We start from the raw sequence: 17,738 nt of genomic DNA, 5'->3' as shown, positions 1-17,738 counted from the left end.
GGAGTGCAATTACTAAATACTAAATAGTTTGTGACATTCAATAATACAAAACAATTGTTACTGAATAATACTCAATATCTTGTGACTTGGGCTGTGTTGATATTCAGAGCAACAGTACTATTGCTGTTTGATGTTACTTAAATAAACACTTACCATATAATGTTCCAGTATAACAGCTCAAGAAAAAAGAAGTTAATACTGAGTAATGTACATTTAAAAACAATATTGCCAGTTTTGTCTCTTTTTACTCTGCCATTGAAAAGAACTCCCAAATGAAGCCAAAGCAGACTAAACTGTTGAATGTCTCATTCAGCACATACTTGCAAGTAATAGTTTCATTCCCGAAAGTATAAGTGTTTTTGAACAAGTCAGATTAGTGAATGATTCAATCACTCACTCAAAAGTAATGAGAACCGCTGACCTAAAAAGATGCGTTAATTTTCTTTAATTCTCATAAACCACCTCAGGATTAAAGTACAATACCACTCTCACAACTGAACTGGATCATGAACATAGTTATTTATTATTTAAAACTTTTAACAATCTAAACCAGTCTTGAAGTGCATGAGTTGTGTGAAGCAGAGAAAAGAGTGTATAAATATTCCTGTCTTTTATATGAAGGTTTTTGTGTGTGTGTGTGTGTGTGCGCGCGCTGGTATTTAGCTTAGTAAAAGCTACTCTGTAATACTAAACTGTAAAAATGTGATATGTATGTAGTGCTTAATACGGCTTATAAGATCGGGGAATATTATCACTTTTTACATACATTGGATGTAATTTTCGGACTATAAGTCGCACCCAAGTATAAGTCGCATAAGTCGCATCAGTCCAAAAATACGTCATGACGAGGAAAAAAACATACATAAGTCTCACTGGACTATAAGTAGCATTTATTTAGAACCAAGAGAAAATATTACCGTCTATAGCCGCGAGAAGGCACTCTATGTTTTCAGGGGTTGGCTACAGGAGCACTGAGCAGCATAGAGCGCCCTCTCGTGGCTGTAGATGGTAATGTTTTCTCTAGGTTCATTTCTCTTGGTTCATGTCAAATTATTTTTGTTTAATAAGTCGCACCTGACTATAAGTCGCAGGACCAGCCTAACCATGAAAAAAGGTATGACTTATAGTCTGGAAAATACGGTATATACTTTATTTAGTAATTATGCCATTGTGTAACTTCTTTGTTTTTTTTTTACGTTTCATATTTCAGATTGGCTGCTTTGATAATACTTGTAATGGATTAGTGAAAGTATTAGGGGTTTTCATTTATAATGTGCACTGCTATTGATGCACTGCTTATGTTCGGGGTTAGTAAGACTTTTTTTAATTGAAAGAAGTCTCTTTTGCTCACCAAGACTGCATTAAAATACAGTAAAGCATGAAATATTATTGCAACATAAAATAACTGCTTTCTATTTGGATATATTTTAAAATGTAATTTATTCCTGCTGTGGGGAAACTGAATTTTAAGCAGCCATTAGTCAAGTCAAGTCACCTTTGTTTTTATAGCGCTTTATACAGATTGTGTCAAAGCAGCTTTACAGTGTTATATGGGAAAATCATCTTTAAAAGCATCATGTTTAAAAGGCTATTGAGGGTATTTTTGGTTCTGTAAATGGTACAGATTATACAAATAAAAATATATTTTAAATGTTACATTTATATATTTTTTTATATCTATTCTGATTTATTTACAAATAAAGGTAGAAATACAAGCTGCAGTATTTTGCACTATTTTACATATATGCAATTTTTTAAACATCATTTCACAAAAATATAACCAAACCTTGAAGAACAAAAAACAGGACCAGTCCCACATTCAAACCATGTTTTCATTCGCACCTGTTTTTAATATCCTCCTATTTTTCATCATACTTTCATAACCTTCCTCATTTGATCCTGTTGCTCTGCTTCTCTCTGCACCAGAAATACTATGGGCTGGACAGCAAATGGGGCCATATTGAACAGTGGATGGTATGACCTGACATTATACCACACTGCCGCATGTAGTAAACCACCAAAGATAGAAAATTCACTCAGCACTGGTCCCGAATGCAGTTAATCATTCCCTAACTATCACAATGTCCTTCGGAGAATGAAATGTGATTGGTTGATGTTGCATGTCTCTTAGGCCGTCTGTGTCTGATCCTCATTTCACAGGCTTTAATTGAGCAGTCAGGGGCAGGAGGCCAATCTGACATGTTAGGGCTTAGCAGAGGTGGTCATAACACACAGCAGGATTATGGGGCGGTCGCGTGACCCACATTTTAAAGTACTCAACCCTCCCCTCCCACCCCTCCAGACACCCTGTCTGAACCCTGTAATAAACCATGATATGACAGACAGCATAATCTCTCAGTGCATGCTTTGTTCAGCTTTTGCAGTGTTTGAAAATCGCGTGACCTTTTGGCCTAAAATTTCTTAATTTCTCTCCTCTTTTCCTGCTTTGCTTTTCAGGAGGACAGTGAGCGGTATTCCCGCCACTCTCGGAGACATGCCTCGGTCTGTATCTCTCCCTCTGCTTTTCATCCTTCTATTTTATTCACTTTTTATTTTATGTTATCCTCTTGATTTCTACTCTCCCATGTGTTCTAAAGTTATTATTATTTAATATAAAAAAATTGCCCCCAGTCATTGCTTTTCTATCTCTTCAGTCCCTTTCCCTTCCAGTTTTTCCTCATTCTGTCCTCTTCTCCTTCCCTCTCTTCCTACAGATGTGTTCAGTTTTGTAGTGTGCTGTTCAGACCTCATATTTAGAATCACCTTGATTATGTCAAAAAAAAAAAAATAGACTTACAGAATGATTTCCACACACGGTTACAATATACTTTTGAACCAACATTTTTGGATTTACCTCTACCTCACTGTTGTTTTAGATTTCTTTCTTTCTTTCTTTCTTTCTTTCTTTCTTTCTTTCTTTCTTTCTTTCTTTCTTTCTTTCTTTCTTTCTTTAAGATAGGAAGAACATTTTCTACTCATCTTAATATAATGATATCAAGACTTATTTCCTTTTAAACATCCCTAATATTAAATGATTATCAGTATCTGTGATCTCTTCATGTAGTGTTGAAAACCTACCATTGTGGGTAACAGAACAAGCTTGTTTATCTTAAGCATTTTCACAAATGAGGACATCTCTAAAACAAGGTTTTCTTTGTCTTCCTGTCTCAGATATCAGATGATGAAGAGCGGATGTCTGTTGGCAGTCGGGGCAGTTTGAGGGTACGTATAATTGTGATGTCATTTGGATGATACTTTTATATTTTATGCCCAGTGGTTACCACTCAGAATGATGGATGGTTAATAAGAGTTTATTAAGGTTCCAGGTTCAAATAATGGAAAAGAAAATTCCTGTGTTTGTAATTTTATATTTAAATATTTTATATTTAATATTTTATAATGTAACATTAGTCTCAGTATCAGAGCGACTTTAACTTAATTTTAATGTTCTAACATTTAAATGAAAATGCTTAATAGACAAATATTTCTGGTATAAATCATGCACAGAAAATTTTAGCAAGCAAACTTCAGTGAAATTCAAAGAGAAACAATGTGGTTATGTAGTATAAGAGCATGCTTGGGTTTGCTTTTATTCTTTCATTTTCCATCAGTTTATTTTTACGTTTGTAACTTGTCAAGTGTTCGATCAAAGTGTTTCTTTGCTCAAAACATTGATGTTATGTAGACATTTTTAAATTCCAATTTGATTATTTGTAACAAATGTATTTAATCAATATGTATTAATGATGGAACTGATTAATGAATCAAGATTCTGTGTATCTGCATTTTGCACAAAGAGCACTGTCACTTCTTCTTCCATCTTCAATTATTTCAAACTATTTCTTGCTGAATCACACTTGTGCGACAATCTGTCACCTCAGCTATTTTCATGTTTTTTTTTTTTACTCTCATTCTCACATTGACCTTTTGTCCTCCTCTACTTACCGTAGGGCAACCACACAGATCTCTGCAGCAGCAGCAGCAGCAGTCTGCCTACAGCCAGACTACAAAATGGACGGGTCTGTCCCTCATACAATCCATTATTTCTTCCTTTAGAATTAGATCTGTTCTTCCTTGTTTTATTTTGTAACCCTTTCTTCATTTTGACTCCTCCTCCTTCCATGGGAACATTTCTTTTCAAACAAATGTCAGCAGAAGACAACAGTAGGGTTTTGGATGTAAAATTCCTATTCAAAATCCTATTCAAAATTCTTTCTCTTTTCAGCTAAATAAATGATATACAAACAAACAAATAAATAAATAATTTTAATTACTGTATATTCTTAAGTACTACATTACCCACGATTGCACTGTGAAATCCACCAATCAGGGAAGTCTTTGTTATTGAAACTAGAACTAAACGGATCTCAGGGTGCAGCCACTTTAGCAACATTTCAGTGAAATGAGTCTGTAGACAAAACAGGGCAAATTCTCAAATACAGCTGTAAAATTTGTGAAACAATGGTAAATGTGGCCTCAAATAAATAGAACTAATAAATAATTTGAATTAGTGAATCTCGAATCATAGCATGTTTTAAATTGTCAAATGTGTCTAGATGATATACTATTTCTGGTGAATTTTTGAATTGTATTATTTTCAATTAATGTAGCTAAATGCTAATACTTTCAGGAAAATGCTAATTTTACAGATTTTTCTTTTTTTAATGCAGAATGATTTGATTCTCAATAGTTTATAGGATGTAAGTACACAGTAAACCGTTTAAAAATTTCAATCAAATATTGTATGGTTGTGATTCATCCGGAAGCTGATTTATTGCTAAAATGGAAAATGGAATGAATGGTAAAAAACACAAGGCAGCTGCAAAAGTGAGCTTGTCATTATTGTATTCTATACAAACTTGTTTTAAAATGTTGTGCTTTGACTGGTGTGAATCCCATCAGTCAAAGCACAACATTTCTATATAATAAGTTTTTATAGACTACTGAATTTTAACCCTTAAACCAAATAAATCAGGTTGTTGTAAATTAAAATATATTTATATATTTAGGAGAGAGATTATTTGTTTTACTTGAATGTTTAGTACTGAAATGCAATGTTATGAGCATATATATTCCTTTCTCCTCTTTCTGTTTGTTTTAGCCCTCTACGCTTTTTAGTGAAACCCCCCATTCAAGAAGTCACAGGGTTTGTTTCCAGTTGTCATCTGCATGCAAACTTACATGCAGATTGTTTGTTCAAATGTTTCATTTTGGTGAATACATGACACATATATGAATGATCATTAATATATCATTCATCCAAAAATTTAAATTCTGTTGTCACTGAAACCATATGCCATTCTTTTTTGTGTGTGTGGATCAAAAAATGAGATCTCTAGCAGAGTATTCAAGCTGTTCTCTTCTATAAAATTAAAGTGAATGAAGAACACAGCTTTCCCTTTCCCCATTCTTTCCATTTTGAATGTGCTTTTGTGGTGTACTTCAACAGTATAATTAAACAAATAAAAGAAATAAAAGGCCACTTTCATGACTTTTGTTTAACACAATTGAGTACACTTTTATAAAAGGTGCACTTGCAACATGAAAGTTGCCCTTATTACAATTTTACATGTTTTAATAATATATTTTTTCATGCTCTAAAGTACACTTATGCTATAAAGTACACTAACATATTAAAGCAAATTAATTAGAATTCTAACTGTAGTATGATATTCAGTGTTACATTTAAAGTTAAAATATTTAAAATTCTAAATGACAGCTTATAATTAATTTACTTAAATGCAATTAACAAGAAAACATTCTTCAAAATGACTTTCACTGTAGAAAACAGCTGCTTGGACATTCTGCTAGATATCTCCATTTCTAGCTTTATGTTTGAAACACTTTTAGAGCTAAATGATAACTGACTTTTCAATCTTATTTAGGCACATATAATGTCTGTGTTCAATCCCTCATGCGACCGGCATGCAGTTTAGTAACCTGGTACACAGAATTTGTTTGGTTACACATGTGTTGTCAAGTCTCTGGCTTCCAAAGCCTCTTACTCAGCCATCTAATGCAGCAGTCAGTTCTTTGTTTAGTCATTCCATAAGTGCGCCAAGTACATCAGCGTGCATTAAGGTTGATGGCTAATGTGTTCTGTAAGCATGCAAAGAAGCTTTCTTAGCACTCCCTGGATATGTTTGAAGTACATCCTCCCTGATTGTTAGCTGCCCTGCTAGATAACATTTCATGGTGTTGAACCATTTTGGCTACATATAGAGGTCATTTAACGGTCTTTATGTTTATTGTGTTATGTCTGAGAGATATTGAGTGTGTGAGGTGAATGTAGTATGGTGAGGTGTTCTGTTCTGTCTGCAGGGGTCACTGCATGAAGAGAGCTCATACTCTTGCACTAGGCGTTTCAGTGGCTGCAGCTCTAGAGGCGTAAGGCGTGATCTTACCTATCTTTCTGACCGCGGCATGACCTGACACCCAGTGCCAGTCTGGGCTTGTTGAGCGTCTTGCATGGTTCTGTTTTCAGACCACAGGCTTTACTAGGTGTTGATTGTTCATGTCATGAGGTTTCTCTGAGGAAAGTTTGGGAGCCTCCACTTTACTGTTTTTCCCTAGTAATGAGAGTGGGACTGGTGTTGTATGCACTGTATCTAAAGCATGGTTAATCATCTTGGATTAAATGTATTTTTGTTTTTTGTGTGGTCAAAGTATGGTACTTCACACAGAAACCCACTAATGAAGTGTGTATGTCGATGTGTGTTTTGATCTACAGAACGACATGACTTTACACTACTGTTCAAAAGATTTTTAGTTGAAAGGAACTATTTGGTTTTCAGCAATGATGGATTACATTGATCAAAAGTGACAGTAAAGACATTGATAAGGCTGAAGAAGTTTTCTGTAAAAATTATTATTATTATTATTATTATTATTATTATTATTATTTCTTTATATTTATTTTTGAAACTTCTGTTTTATCATCAAAATCCTGAAAAAAGTATTTCCACAAAAAGTATTAAGCAGCCCAAGTGTTTTCAACATTGATAATTATGATGAAATGATACTTTAGCACCAAATCAATGTGTTACAATTTCCGAAGGATCATGCTGTTGAAAATTCAACTGGGCCATCAAAGGAATAAATTACATTTTACAATATATTCAATTGTAATAATATTTTAGAATATTTCTGTTTTTGTTCAAGCCTTGGTGAGCCTCACCAAGGGAATTCATTCAAAAACATAAAAAAATATTTTGAATGGTAGTGTATACAGCGTTGTTTTAACAACTTCTTTATACTTGTCAGTTCCAGTATGTTTTATTTATGCTCTCTTCCTTCTAACATCTACTCGTCATTCTGTTTTTCTCAATACCTGCATTCTTGTCAGCCTTCAGACTACAATGGCTTTCTGGGTTCCAGTTCCAGGGCCTCATCTAGGGCTAGTTCAGCCCGTGCCAGTCCAGTGGTGAGCTTCCCTTTTCTATACCTGACCAAGGTTTAGTTCTGCATTTTAAAGGTCACATCTGCCATCTTTGTAGCAAAAACTAACCTGCACTCTTGCTCCTCTGCATATCCTGTTCCTCACACTATCTTTAGCATAATGTGGAATTAGCATGATTCATGTTTGTGTCGTGCTCCCTCTAGTGGATAAAACACGGAAGATATCTCTAAATGTCCCAATATGGTTTTAAATCCTTTGTATTTCTCATTTAATTTAGATAAATAGAGAAAGAAACTGGGTGGTTTGTCAATGTAACTTCTACTGAACACATTTTTTTTTTCACACAGGTGGAGGAAAGGTCAGATTTCCTGGAAAAGGTCAGTAGGATTACTTTTAAGATGTTGAATAAATACACATCACAATAGATAATACCGCAACAAAGTGATCCACCAAACCAAGTAAATATTTAAACTAAATTCTCAGGGGTCCCGGACAGCCTCCACCCTCTCTGCTGCAACTCTGGCATCTCTGGGGGGAGGTTTATCACGAAGAGGAAGCTGTGATACATCGATTTCAGCTGACACTGAAGCCTCCATACGGGAAATGAAGGTCATTTTGAAGGTGTATTCATAATACTCTATTATAATGGCCATGATATGAATGTAATTTCTTCATTTTTGTTGGTCTGCTCTCAGGACTCCCTTGTGGAGGTGGAGGAGAAGTACCGTAAGGCAATGGTGTCCAATGCTCAGCTGGACAATGAGAAAACAAACCTAATGTATCAGGTGGACACATTGAGAGACACTCTGATGGAGCTGGAGGAACTTCTGTGTGAGACACGCAGAGAGTGTGAGGAGAAAACCAGAGTAAGGCCCGTCAAGTGGTGAAATCAGTTAAAAAAAGGAAAATCCTGTCGAATAATTGACCCTTTTACGGATACATAACACTTTTATTTTTCTTAAATACAAAACATGAAACTGATATAGTCATCATCCAAAATGTAGAGAATATTTGATTTTTTTAATTCATTATTAACAAGAAGGATAAATCGAATATCAAGAAATTAAATAATTTTGTTGATAAAATACTCCAAATACTCCACTCTTATTGTGTTAATTTGACCCGGTTTGTGCATTCTAGGGTTAAGACTAATCATAACTGAACTATGTTGCAAAATGTTATGTTATGGTATATATATATATATATATATATATATATATATATATATATATATATATATATATATATATATATATATATATATATATATATATATAAAATGATTCATAAGCAGTAATGGGGGGTTCAATACTAAATTTTTAAGTGGAGGATGGCACACAAAGATATCAGCTATCAATATACACATAGAAGTAATGTGAGCAACACACAAGGAAAGGTAGATTGTTCATATACTAGAAATAAACATGATCATTATGAAGTCAGAGAATGTCCTTTAATTCCAAGAAATCATAGAATGACAACTGCTCAAATAACTGTGGAAGTGAGTACTAATGATGAGGAATTCGAACAGAAATCTTTAGTGTTATTAAATTAATCATTTACAGATATTTTTTTTCATTCTTATGTTTGTTAGGACTTCGAGCGAGAGCATCATGCCCACAGTGTCCTGAAGTTCCAGTTTGAGGAGATGAAGGAAACACTGAGGCAGAGTGAAGAGTCGGTGACGGTGAGCATCTCCAGTAAATGACAGACTACTCAAAGCTCTTCTGACTCTTTGTCTTCCTGATTCTGTGTTATTCTGTTGTCTTCTCTCACATTTTCCTCTTAATTCTCTTTGACCTTTCCATCTGTTCTCCTCTGCTTGCCCTCATGGCCGGAGCTTAGGTAACCCAACAGTCTCGTGGGAAGCAGCCGGACTATATTAGAGAGATCGCAGACTTGCAAGAAACATTGGAATGGAAAGATAAAAAGATCCGGGTACAATTTCCTTCCATGGCCATTTTCCATTAATCTTATCACAACTATTCTTTCTTTTGTACTTAAAAAATGTGTATTCCCTAAATACCTTTTAGCTTGTGTAACTTACTAACCTAATAACTTCTTAAATCACTGAATGCTTGATACTGTGTCACATGATCCTTGTAGTATTTCCAAACCTTATGTGTTTCCTTTACTACTTTGTTCTTCTCTTCCTTGATTGTTTTGCGGGCTGCCACATTAGGCATTAGAGAGGCAGAAGGAATATTCAGACATTATCCATGATGAACGCGAGGCACTCAGGGACGAGGTTTACCGGCTTAGGGATGCTCTAAAGGTAGAGATATAGAAGGAGTACTGGCAATCACAGTAAATATATAGAAGTCATTGTATTAGCATCTTTATTTTGACTTCAAATGATCATAATAAGTAATGGAATAAAAGGGAGATTGACACCAGATTGTATTATTTCATAGAAACATGGCGTTGTGCTGGGATCTGAGGTGACAGCCAATGGGGAGGTAGCAGACAGGACGATTGATGGGCATGCTGATGTGGAAACAGCCTCAAGATTGAATCAAGACTCTCAAATGAGTGGAGACAGCGTGTTAGGTAAGACAAACGGTTGCTAGAACTTTGTCACTCATAATCTAAGCATTTTAAACAAATCAGCTATTAGTGCTAATTTATATGCAACTTAATTTTAGTCAAATGATGACTATGTAGCAATTTTACTAAATTACAGTTTTTATGGTATTTTGTTGCTGCACATTTGCATTTTTATTTAATTGTAGAAACCATTAGAAATTGAAAAGTGAAAGCAAGAAAGAAAAAATTGTGTTGAATTAAATAAAATAAAAAATTCTGACACTAAATAATAAAAGCATTCTGCAAACTAACTACAATGAAATAAAAATGTCCACATTAATTTTATAGTCAGTTTTGGATACATGATATTTTAAATCTTGAATCAATCTGCACTGGACATGATAATGCCACTAGATTGCAATACGACTCGACTGTCCTGAAAAAAAAAAAACTTAAACTTAAAGTGAAATCTTAAAATTATACCAGTTTAATTATACCAATATTAAATGAAAATAAAATAAATAAATAAAACACATATATAGAAACCTCTGAAAAACTCCTGAAAACCTCTAATATTTACAATGACTGAATACAAATAGGAATACAAATGCAAATTAGAAGATCTAAGATGTGTCCAATGCTCTTTGTAAATATTAAACTGGCTATTGTTTTTGATTAAATGTTGCTTGCTTCATTCCATTCTCAATATACCCAGAAATGTAAATTTTTAGTTGTCAGCAACAACTCTCTCTCCACTGATCAGCCTTTAATTCATTCAAGATCAGCTGTGCCATATGCTTAACAAAATCAATCCAATTATTATCAGTGTCATTCTGTTTTAATGAAACTGTAATTGTGATTCGCTCTTTGATTCCAATCAAGTGGTGTTTTCCATCTGGCGTTTCATCTTATTGTCAGTAATGTTGCAGACAGAGCTTCAGGACTGCACATCAAGCACAGAGTCAGGATACTCAAAACTATTATGAGACTGCACAGTTCAAGATGGTGAAGCGAAAGACTTGTACATCTGAGAATAAAGTCAGCACATTTAGTACACAAACGTTAGCAAACTTTTAAAAATGGTAAATAAGTACATTTCTAGCTAACACAAGGTCCAACAACCGTAAATGAATCAGAAATGGCAGTTCTCAGTTAAAGGTCAATGTATGTGGAGGAGGATTCCAACTCTTAATACAAGTCAACTGACTGCTGATTTAACACCCCACAGATAAAGTACACATATTAATATGTAGAACCTATAACTGCTGTTAAAACCAAACCAAACAGGCCAGAGGATGAAAGATACATTGATTCAAGTGCAGAAACTATAATCATTTAAAATGTAGAATCCGATAATATCTGTCAATTACAGTAAATGAACCACAGACTGGTTAAGCAGAGAAAAATAACTGCATAGAAATCAATGCTGGCATTAAAACCCTCTAAAGATCTATGTTTGAACCCACAAAGTCTAATGAAGGGGGTATTTTTAATACCACAGGAGACACTGATGCACAATCCAGGAGCCAGCAAGAGACAGAGGCTGAGCCGGAGTTACAGTTTGCGAAGGACATATATAGCATGCCAGTAGAGCACAAGGGCACAGCATTCCTTCTCGATAGTTGTGAGGAAGCTCTTGCATTGGATGCTGCTCTTTTAGTGGCGGATGATGTTAATATGCATATCAGTGAACAGATAAAAGAAACAATAGTCACTGTGAGTGGACTGAGTGTAGAAAATGAAACACAGACATTCTTTAAGATCAAGCTTAAGATGAAGAGGATCTTTAGCTGCTTTGTGTCATAATTTTTCACAGACTCATTTTGATTTGCTGATGGTTATGTTACTGAGAAGATTTGCTAATAAACGCTGAACATGCAGTGGATTTGCGCATCTTCTCTATTAACAACGGCTCTGTGTAGTAACAGCTGCTCTATGTGAAATCACGCACCTGATGGAATTAATCGCTGATTAGAAAACCAGCTTTACTGACGAGATGCGCATAACGATCGGCCGATCGTGATCGGAGCACCCCTATTTATGTTTAGATTTTTTTCCCCCTCAAGAATCTGATCTTACGATGTAATGTTGCATATGTACTTTCAATTTTCAGTGCAAATGAGACCAATCAAGACTTGTTTTGGACATGCAAGAGCTGTTCATCTCTTTTAATATTCTGTAATTAAAAAGCTTGATTAAAAAAAAAAAATAGAAGACATTCTGTATGCAATGCTATATGCGTAAAAATCCAAATGTATATACAATTAAATGCATTGTACTTTGGAAGAATATGTACTTTTTTGATGTTTACCAATGTTGTAATTGTCATCATACTTGTAATCACCACAAATAAAATGCAAATGTCAAAAATGTTTCATATACATACAAATGTAATATATTTTTTTAGTGCCTACATTGTCTCATTGCATGATATATTACCCTTTTTTTAAATGACGTTCGTGTGTTTAAAAAAAAATATTTGTAACTTTCAGAGATCAGATTGAGGAAATTGGTGGAAGAGAGAGAGAGTTTACTCGACCAGGTGAGTTTTGTCATTTCATGCTTTTTATTCATTGTTCATTGTTCATTGATTCATTGTTCTACATATGATTTTATAAATATATATATATATATATATATAGTACAGACCAAAAGTTTGGACACACGTCATGACTATGAAAATTGTAGATTCACACTGAAGGCATCAAAACTATGAATTAACACATGTGGAATTATATATGGAATTATAAACATATCAAAAAAGTGTGAAATAACTGAAAATATGTCATATTCTAGGTTCTTCAAAGTAGCCACCTTTTGCTTTGATTACTGCTTTGCACACTCTTGGCATTCTCTTGATGAGCTTCAAGAGGTAGTCACCTGAAATGGTCTTCCAACAGTCTTGAAGGAGGAGGATGCTTAGCACTTGTTGGCCCTTTTGCCTTCTGTCTGCGGTCCAGCTCACCCCTAAACCATCTCGATTGGGTTCAGGTCCGGTGACTGTGGAGGCCAGGTCATCTGGCGCAGCACCCCATCACTCTCCTTCTTGGTCAAATAGCCCTTGATGCCTTCAGTGTGACTCTTCAATTTTCATAGTCATGAAAATAAAGAAAACTCTGTGAATGAGAAGGTGTGTCCACACCTTTGGTCTGTACTGTGTAGAGTGAGAAGGTGTGTCCAAACTTTTGGTCTGTAACTTTTGGTCTGTACTGTGTATATATATATATATATATATATATATATATATATATATATATATATATACACACAGTACAGACCAAAAGTTTGGACACACCTTCTCATTCAAAGAGTTTTCTTTATTTTCATGACTATGACTATGTTTTATTGTGGGGAACATCTCATTAAATATCTGTAATGTCTGTCATAATGACTTTGTTAGCATGACTAAACTGCAGTAAATGTGCAGGTACGGAAGTATAAAACCATTGGAGAGCAGAAACAAAAGAATGGGACAGAAGAAGCAGGAAGCACAGATGAGGATGACCTCCAGAATGGTCTGGACCCTCATATTCTAGATCTGCAGAGTAAGATATGCCTTTAAATTTCAGTAGGCCGAAGTTTAGGCTGGTTTGATGTAGGATTGTTTGTTTTCATGTAAATTCTTAGTTTTTTTTCTTCAGGAGATGCTAACAGGCACATCAGTGACCTAAAATTCAAGCTGGTCAAGTCTGAGCAAGAAGTCACAGCACTTGAACAAAATGTAAGTCACTGATAAAATGAGTGACTTTAAAGACTTTTAAATCTGAAGGCACAAATTGTGCTCTTACATGCAATTTCATCATCAGTATTTAATAATGTTCTCCTTTAAAGTTTAATCTCCCTTTATGCACTGTTTATTTTGTTCGCATTGTGGTACAACCAGTTCCACAGGAAACGATCTGATATTATTTCATGCATAACCTGTTATCTCTGTCATGTGGCAGATCATTCGGCTGGAGGGGCAGGTGAGCCGCTATAAAACGTCTGCTGAGGCTGCAGAGAAAGTCGAAGATGAACTAAAAGTGGAGAAACGCAAGCTGCAGAGAGAGGTAGACTAAATCATGAAAAAACCCACTAATATTCCAAACAACTCAGCAGCAACTTTTTTTGGTGAAACATTCTTGTACTAGCTGTGAAATCAATGAAGTATACCTTATGAATTGAGTAAATGTTCCTAATTAAAAAAAATAAAAATAGATCTTAGTAAGTATATTTGGTGCCATGAAAAATAAAACTGAGTAGACCCAGTAAGTTAAAAGAATAGTTCACTCAAAAATGAATATTTGCTGAAAATGTACTCACCCTCGGGCCATCAAAGATGTACTGTAGATACGTTTGTTTTTTTATTGGCACATTTGTCAGAATGAGAGTTAAACCATCTGATAAAAACAAAAATAATCCACAGTTAAGTCGATGGATATTTTTCTTACAAAAACCCATTGCTTTGCTTCAGAAGTCATCCATTAACCCACTGGAGTCGTATGGATTACTTTTAAGATGGATGCATGCGCTTTTTAGATCTTTTTCAAGCTCATTACAAAGCTGGGAAGATCCCGGGTAGTATTTAATATAACTGCAATTGTGTTCATTTGAAATAAGAAAGGCATATACACCTAAGACCTAAGATTGCTCAATGGTGACTAAACTGTGGGATCATTTTCATTTTTGGGTGAACTGATGGCACCCATTCACTACAGAAGATGTTCGACAAAATAAACTGTAAACTGATTTTTGGTCAATTAGTTGGGTATGCCCAAACAAACGCTTAAGTGATATTCAGATATTTTACATTTATTTTCTGCCATTTACAATTTTAGAGTGTGATGTAACAAGTGCTGTATTTATTCTTTAGCTGAGGTCTGCACTTGACCGTATCGATGAGCTGGAAGCAAGCAACAGCCACCTTACGAAGAGACTAGAGAAGATGAAGGCCAATCGGAGTGCCCTTTTGGCACAGCAGTGACGCCCATCTGTGCCCACTCTGAAGTCAGGGGCATGATTCCCATCTAGCACTAATGATCCGCCACCCGTTTTAAACTAAAACAACTATCAATATCATATCAAATAAGCCCAATCATTATCATCCTAATTGAAAGTAGGCCTAAATAGCCTATGGCTGACAGGCATGTACATCAAACTTCATTTGTCTTCTAGTGGGAGTCAAAGAGGCGGACAAATCAACAACTCATACTGAGGCTCATCAAAGTGACTTTTTGTTTGGATTAGCAGAATTCAGGCCTTCAATGAGCTCTCAAAATGTTTTGACTGGTTACGGATCTCTTAAGTCTACAAACCAACTCAGCACAGGAAGAGCACAGTTATGGCAGCATGTTCCTTTATGGTAGCATGTTACTTATGTAATCCAGTGGTGAGGGACATTAAATAATCTTAGCAGACCGTGCACTTTATCCATTCCAGTACTCAAATTTTGTGTTATGTGGAAACTGTAACTTACGGTGCCTGTAAGGTGACTTGTTCGGTTTACTTAGTTTTGTCGTGGCCACAACATAATAACTCGTGGGAACTTGATAATATGTCATGGCCACAAGATATTAATTTGTGGGAATGTCATATTAACTCGTGGGAATGTCATATTATGTCATGGCCATGAGATCATGTTGTCGAGGTAAGGACATCCTTATGTCGTGGCCTCGAGATGCTATGTTGAGGGAACAACATCCATTTCTCGTGTCCAAGACTTCTTATGTTGAGGGAACGACATGTTTTTCTCGTGGCCACGAGTTTAATGGGTAAACAAACCAGCATGACCATAGCAACCCGGGATTTTCAGAGATGGATTCATTGATATTTTATTTTGAATTAAGAAATGATTATATTATTTATACATATGAAATTTATGCATTTACATTATGACATTTTATGTTAATGTCGAGTATTTACAGTACGGTATTGTTTACAAAAATATTCAGAATGGTAAGCAAAGAGATCGAAATTGAAGCAAAAAAAAAGAATATAAACGACGTATTATCACGTTCACACAAGTTATTATTTCATGGCCACGACAAAACTAAGTAAACCGAACAAGTCACCTTACCGGCACCGTAGTAGCTTATCTGCACACAGATTTGCAAAAAGAGGTAATGGAGTTTATGTAGCCCAGATATTATATGACTGAATGTATGCTCTTATACAGAGAAAGTGTGTGTTCGTGCAATTTTTGTGCAGGCGGGGAGTGTTGTTTATACTCTCAACAGTTTATAAGATTATTGGAGAATTGCTATAATGTCCATTTTATTTCACACCAAATCTCTGTGTGTAAGTGTGTGTGTTGGTCTGTACTTAAATAAGGTGGACTAGCACTTCATAATGTTAGTCATTTTGTTTGTACGCTAATTTTGTGTAAAAAAAAGGGGAACTTTAAATAAATAAATAATGATGCAATAACAATGCTGTTATAACTTTATGGAGTATATCTGGGGATAAGCCAGGCTTCAAATGATTTGAATCATTATCCTGTTTCAAATGTTCTCAGTGGATGTATTCAAAGTATACTTTGTTGCTTTATGAAAGCACTCAATATATTTTTCTTGAGGTTGAAGTGGGCCAAATGATAATACTTTTCTTTTGTTTAATATGCAGGTTTTAGAACACACTTTCTTTGTTTAAAAATACAGAAGCCTCGTTGTAATATGATTAGTAGAATTAGACGGACAGGAAACACAGCTTATCATCAGTACTGATTCATGTCCAGTTTAAACTTAGATCATGGTGCAACTTTATCATCTGAGGGCTAAATGGACATATGAGATGTCACCAGCATTTAAAGATATAATCTATAATCTGAGTCTTGCTTTTGAAAGCATGCTGAGCCAAGACAATAAATGGGAGTGCAGCTCTTTTATTTATTATTATATATTTTTAAGCTGGTCATAGTAGCACTTTCAGTAATGGTCTGCCATTTACATTAAGTCTAACATTAAATCTCATTGGATTTGGGTTTTATAGAAATGAACATGGCTTTTTTAAGAAAAAAAAGGGGTATTGTTTTGCAATAATGCTTTCAAGTGTAAATTGACCATTGCATTTACACAAAAACTGCCCAATGTACATCATTATGAAAACAGCTATAATAACGATCGACATGATGCTGTATCTGCTGGGTAATGGGTTGTGGTAAGATTATTCTTTTTTGCTGATTGTGCGTTTCACTTGCATTCCTCCCCTGGGTTGTGCTACCATTGGAGACACCTTGTCTGCACACTCAGTGAACATGAACTTGCCATCTCTAAAGAAATGATATGCTGAACTATTACATTGTTCACCGGTATTACAGCTCTTCTGTATGACATGGCATAGCAAGAAATAAACTCATGCAATAACACTGACTTTTAAAGGTTTTTATTTATGTATTTCATTCTTTTATTAAATATTTTGAAATGTTTTATTAATGTCTTAAGAGAAAGCAAACAATAATTGATAAATGGACCATGCTTCCTTTTAACAATAAAAACAAGTTTGAACAGAAGAGGGCAGCACTGATCACTGAAGTCAGTTCTGCATTCAGGCACTATAAAATCTCTCAGTAATATGCATAGTTGGCACCCTTTGGGCAATTAGATTTCTTCTTATTTATTGCCTCTATAGCCAAAACACTTCTTTAATATATTACCTTTGTGTTATCCCTCCTAAACAAATCTGTTAAATATTCTATGCAAAATCAAAAAGAGGAACAGAAAGAGAGTGATAACCCTAAAAAAAGAAAATAAAATAAAAGTCTTTTAGACATGCTGGCCCTCAGAAACAGACAGCTGATCACTGGCCCCTGGAGATTTTGCTTATCTTCCATTAAGCC

The 17,738-nt window shown here is 35.0% G+C and overlaps 1 protein-coding gene across 4 annotated transcripts in view; it reads left to right on the top strand.

Annotated features, from left to right (window-relative positions):
- LOC128015431 (leucine-rich repeat flightless-interacting protein 2-like) overlaps window positions 1-17,271 on the top strand; it is a 40,293-nt gene extending 23,022 nt beyond the window's left edge. The window contains exons 3-18 of one of the 4 annotated variants that reach the window (XM_052599250.1): window positions 2,458-2,502; window positions 3,172-3,222; window positions 3,951-4,019; window positions 7,346-7,423; window positions 7,747-7,776; window positions 7,883-8,008; window positions 8,095-8,265; window positions 8,994-9,086; window positions 9,245-9,337; window positions 9,582-9,674; window positions 9,814-9,949; window positions 12,418-12,467; window positions 13,353-13,470; window positions 13,567-13,646; window positions 13,870-13,974; window positions 14,778-17,271. In XM_052599250.1, the coding sequence (XP_052455210.1) occupies window positions 2,458-2,502; window positions 3,172-3,222; window positions 3,951-4,019; window positions 7,346-7,423; window positions 7,747-7,776; window positions 7,883-8,008; window positions 8,095-8,265; window positions 8,994-9,086; window positions 9,245-9,337; window positions 9,582-9,674; window positions 9,814-9,949; window positions 12,418-12,467; window positions 13,353-13,470; window positions 13,567-13,646; window positions 13,870-13,974; window positions 14,778-14,888 (1,449 nt within the window). In that variant the 3' untranslated portion in view covers window positions 14,889-17,271. Of the gene's footprint in view, window positions 1-2,457; window positions 2,503-3,165; window positions 3,223-3,950; window positions 4,020-7,345; window positions 7,424-7,746; window positions 7,777-7,882; window positions 8,009-8,094; window positions 8,266-8,993; window positions 9,087-9,244; window positions 9,338-9,581; window positions 9,675-9,813; window positions 9,950-11,426; window positions 12,353-12,417; window positions 12,468-13,352; window positions 13,471-13,566; window positions 13,647-13,869; window positions 13,975-14,777 lie in introns of those variants that run through there. The other 3 variants (XM_052599249.1, XM_052599253.1, XM_052599252.1) reach the window with 3 other exon arrangements.
- Window positions 17,272-17,738: the final 467 nt, after the last annotated feature.

The sequence above is a fragment of the Carassius gibelio genome, chromosome A6 (assembly GCF_023724105.1).
Source record: "Carassius gibelio isolate Cgi1373 ecotype wild population from Czech Republic chromosome A6, carGib1.2-hapl.c, whole genome shotgun sequence".
Lineage (NCBI taxonomy): Eukaryota > Metazoa > Chordata > Actinopteri > Cypriniformes > Cyprinidae > Carassius > Carassius gibelio.
Note: the sequence above shows the minus strand (reverse complement) of the source record. Positions and strands in the feature narration are given on the sequence as shown.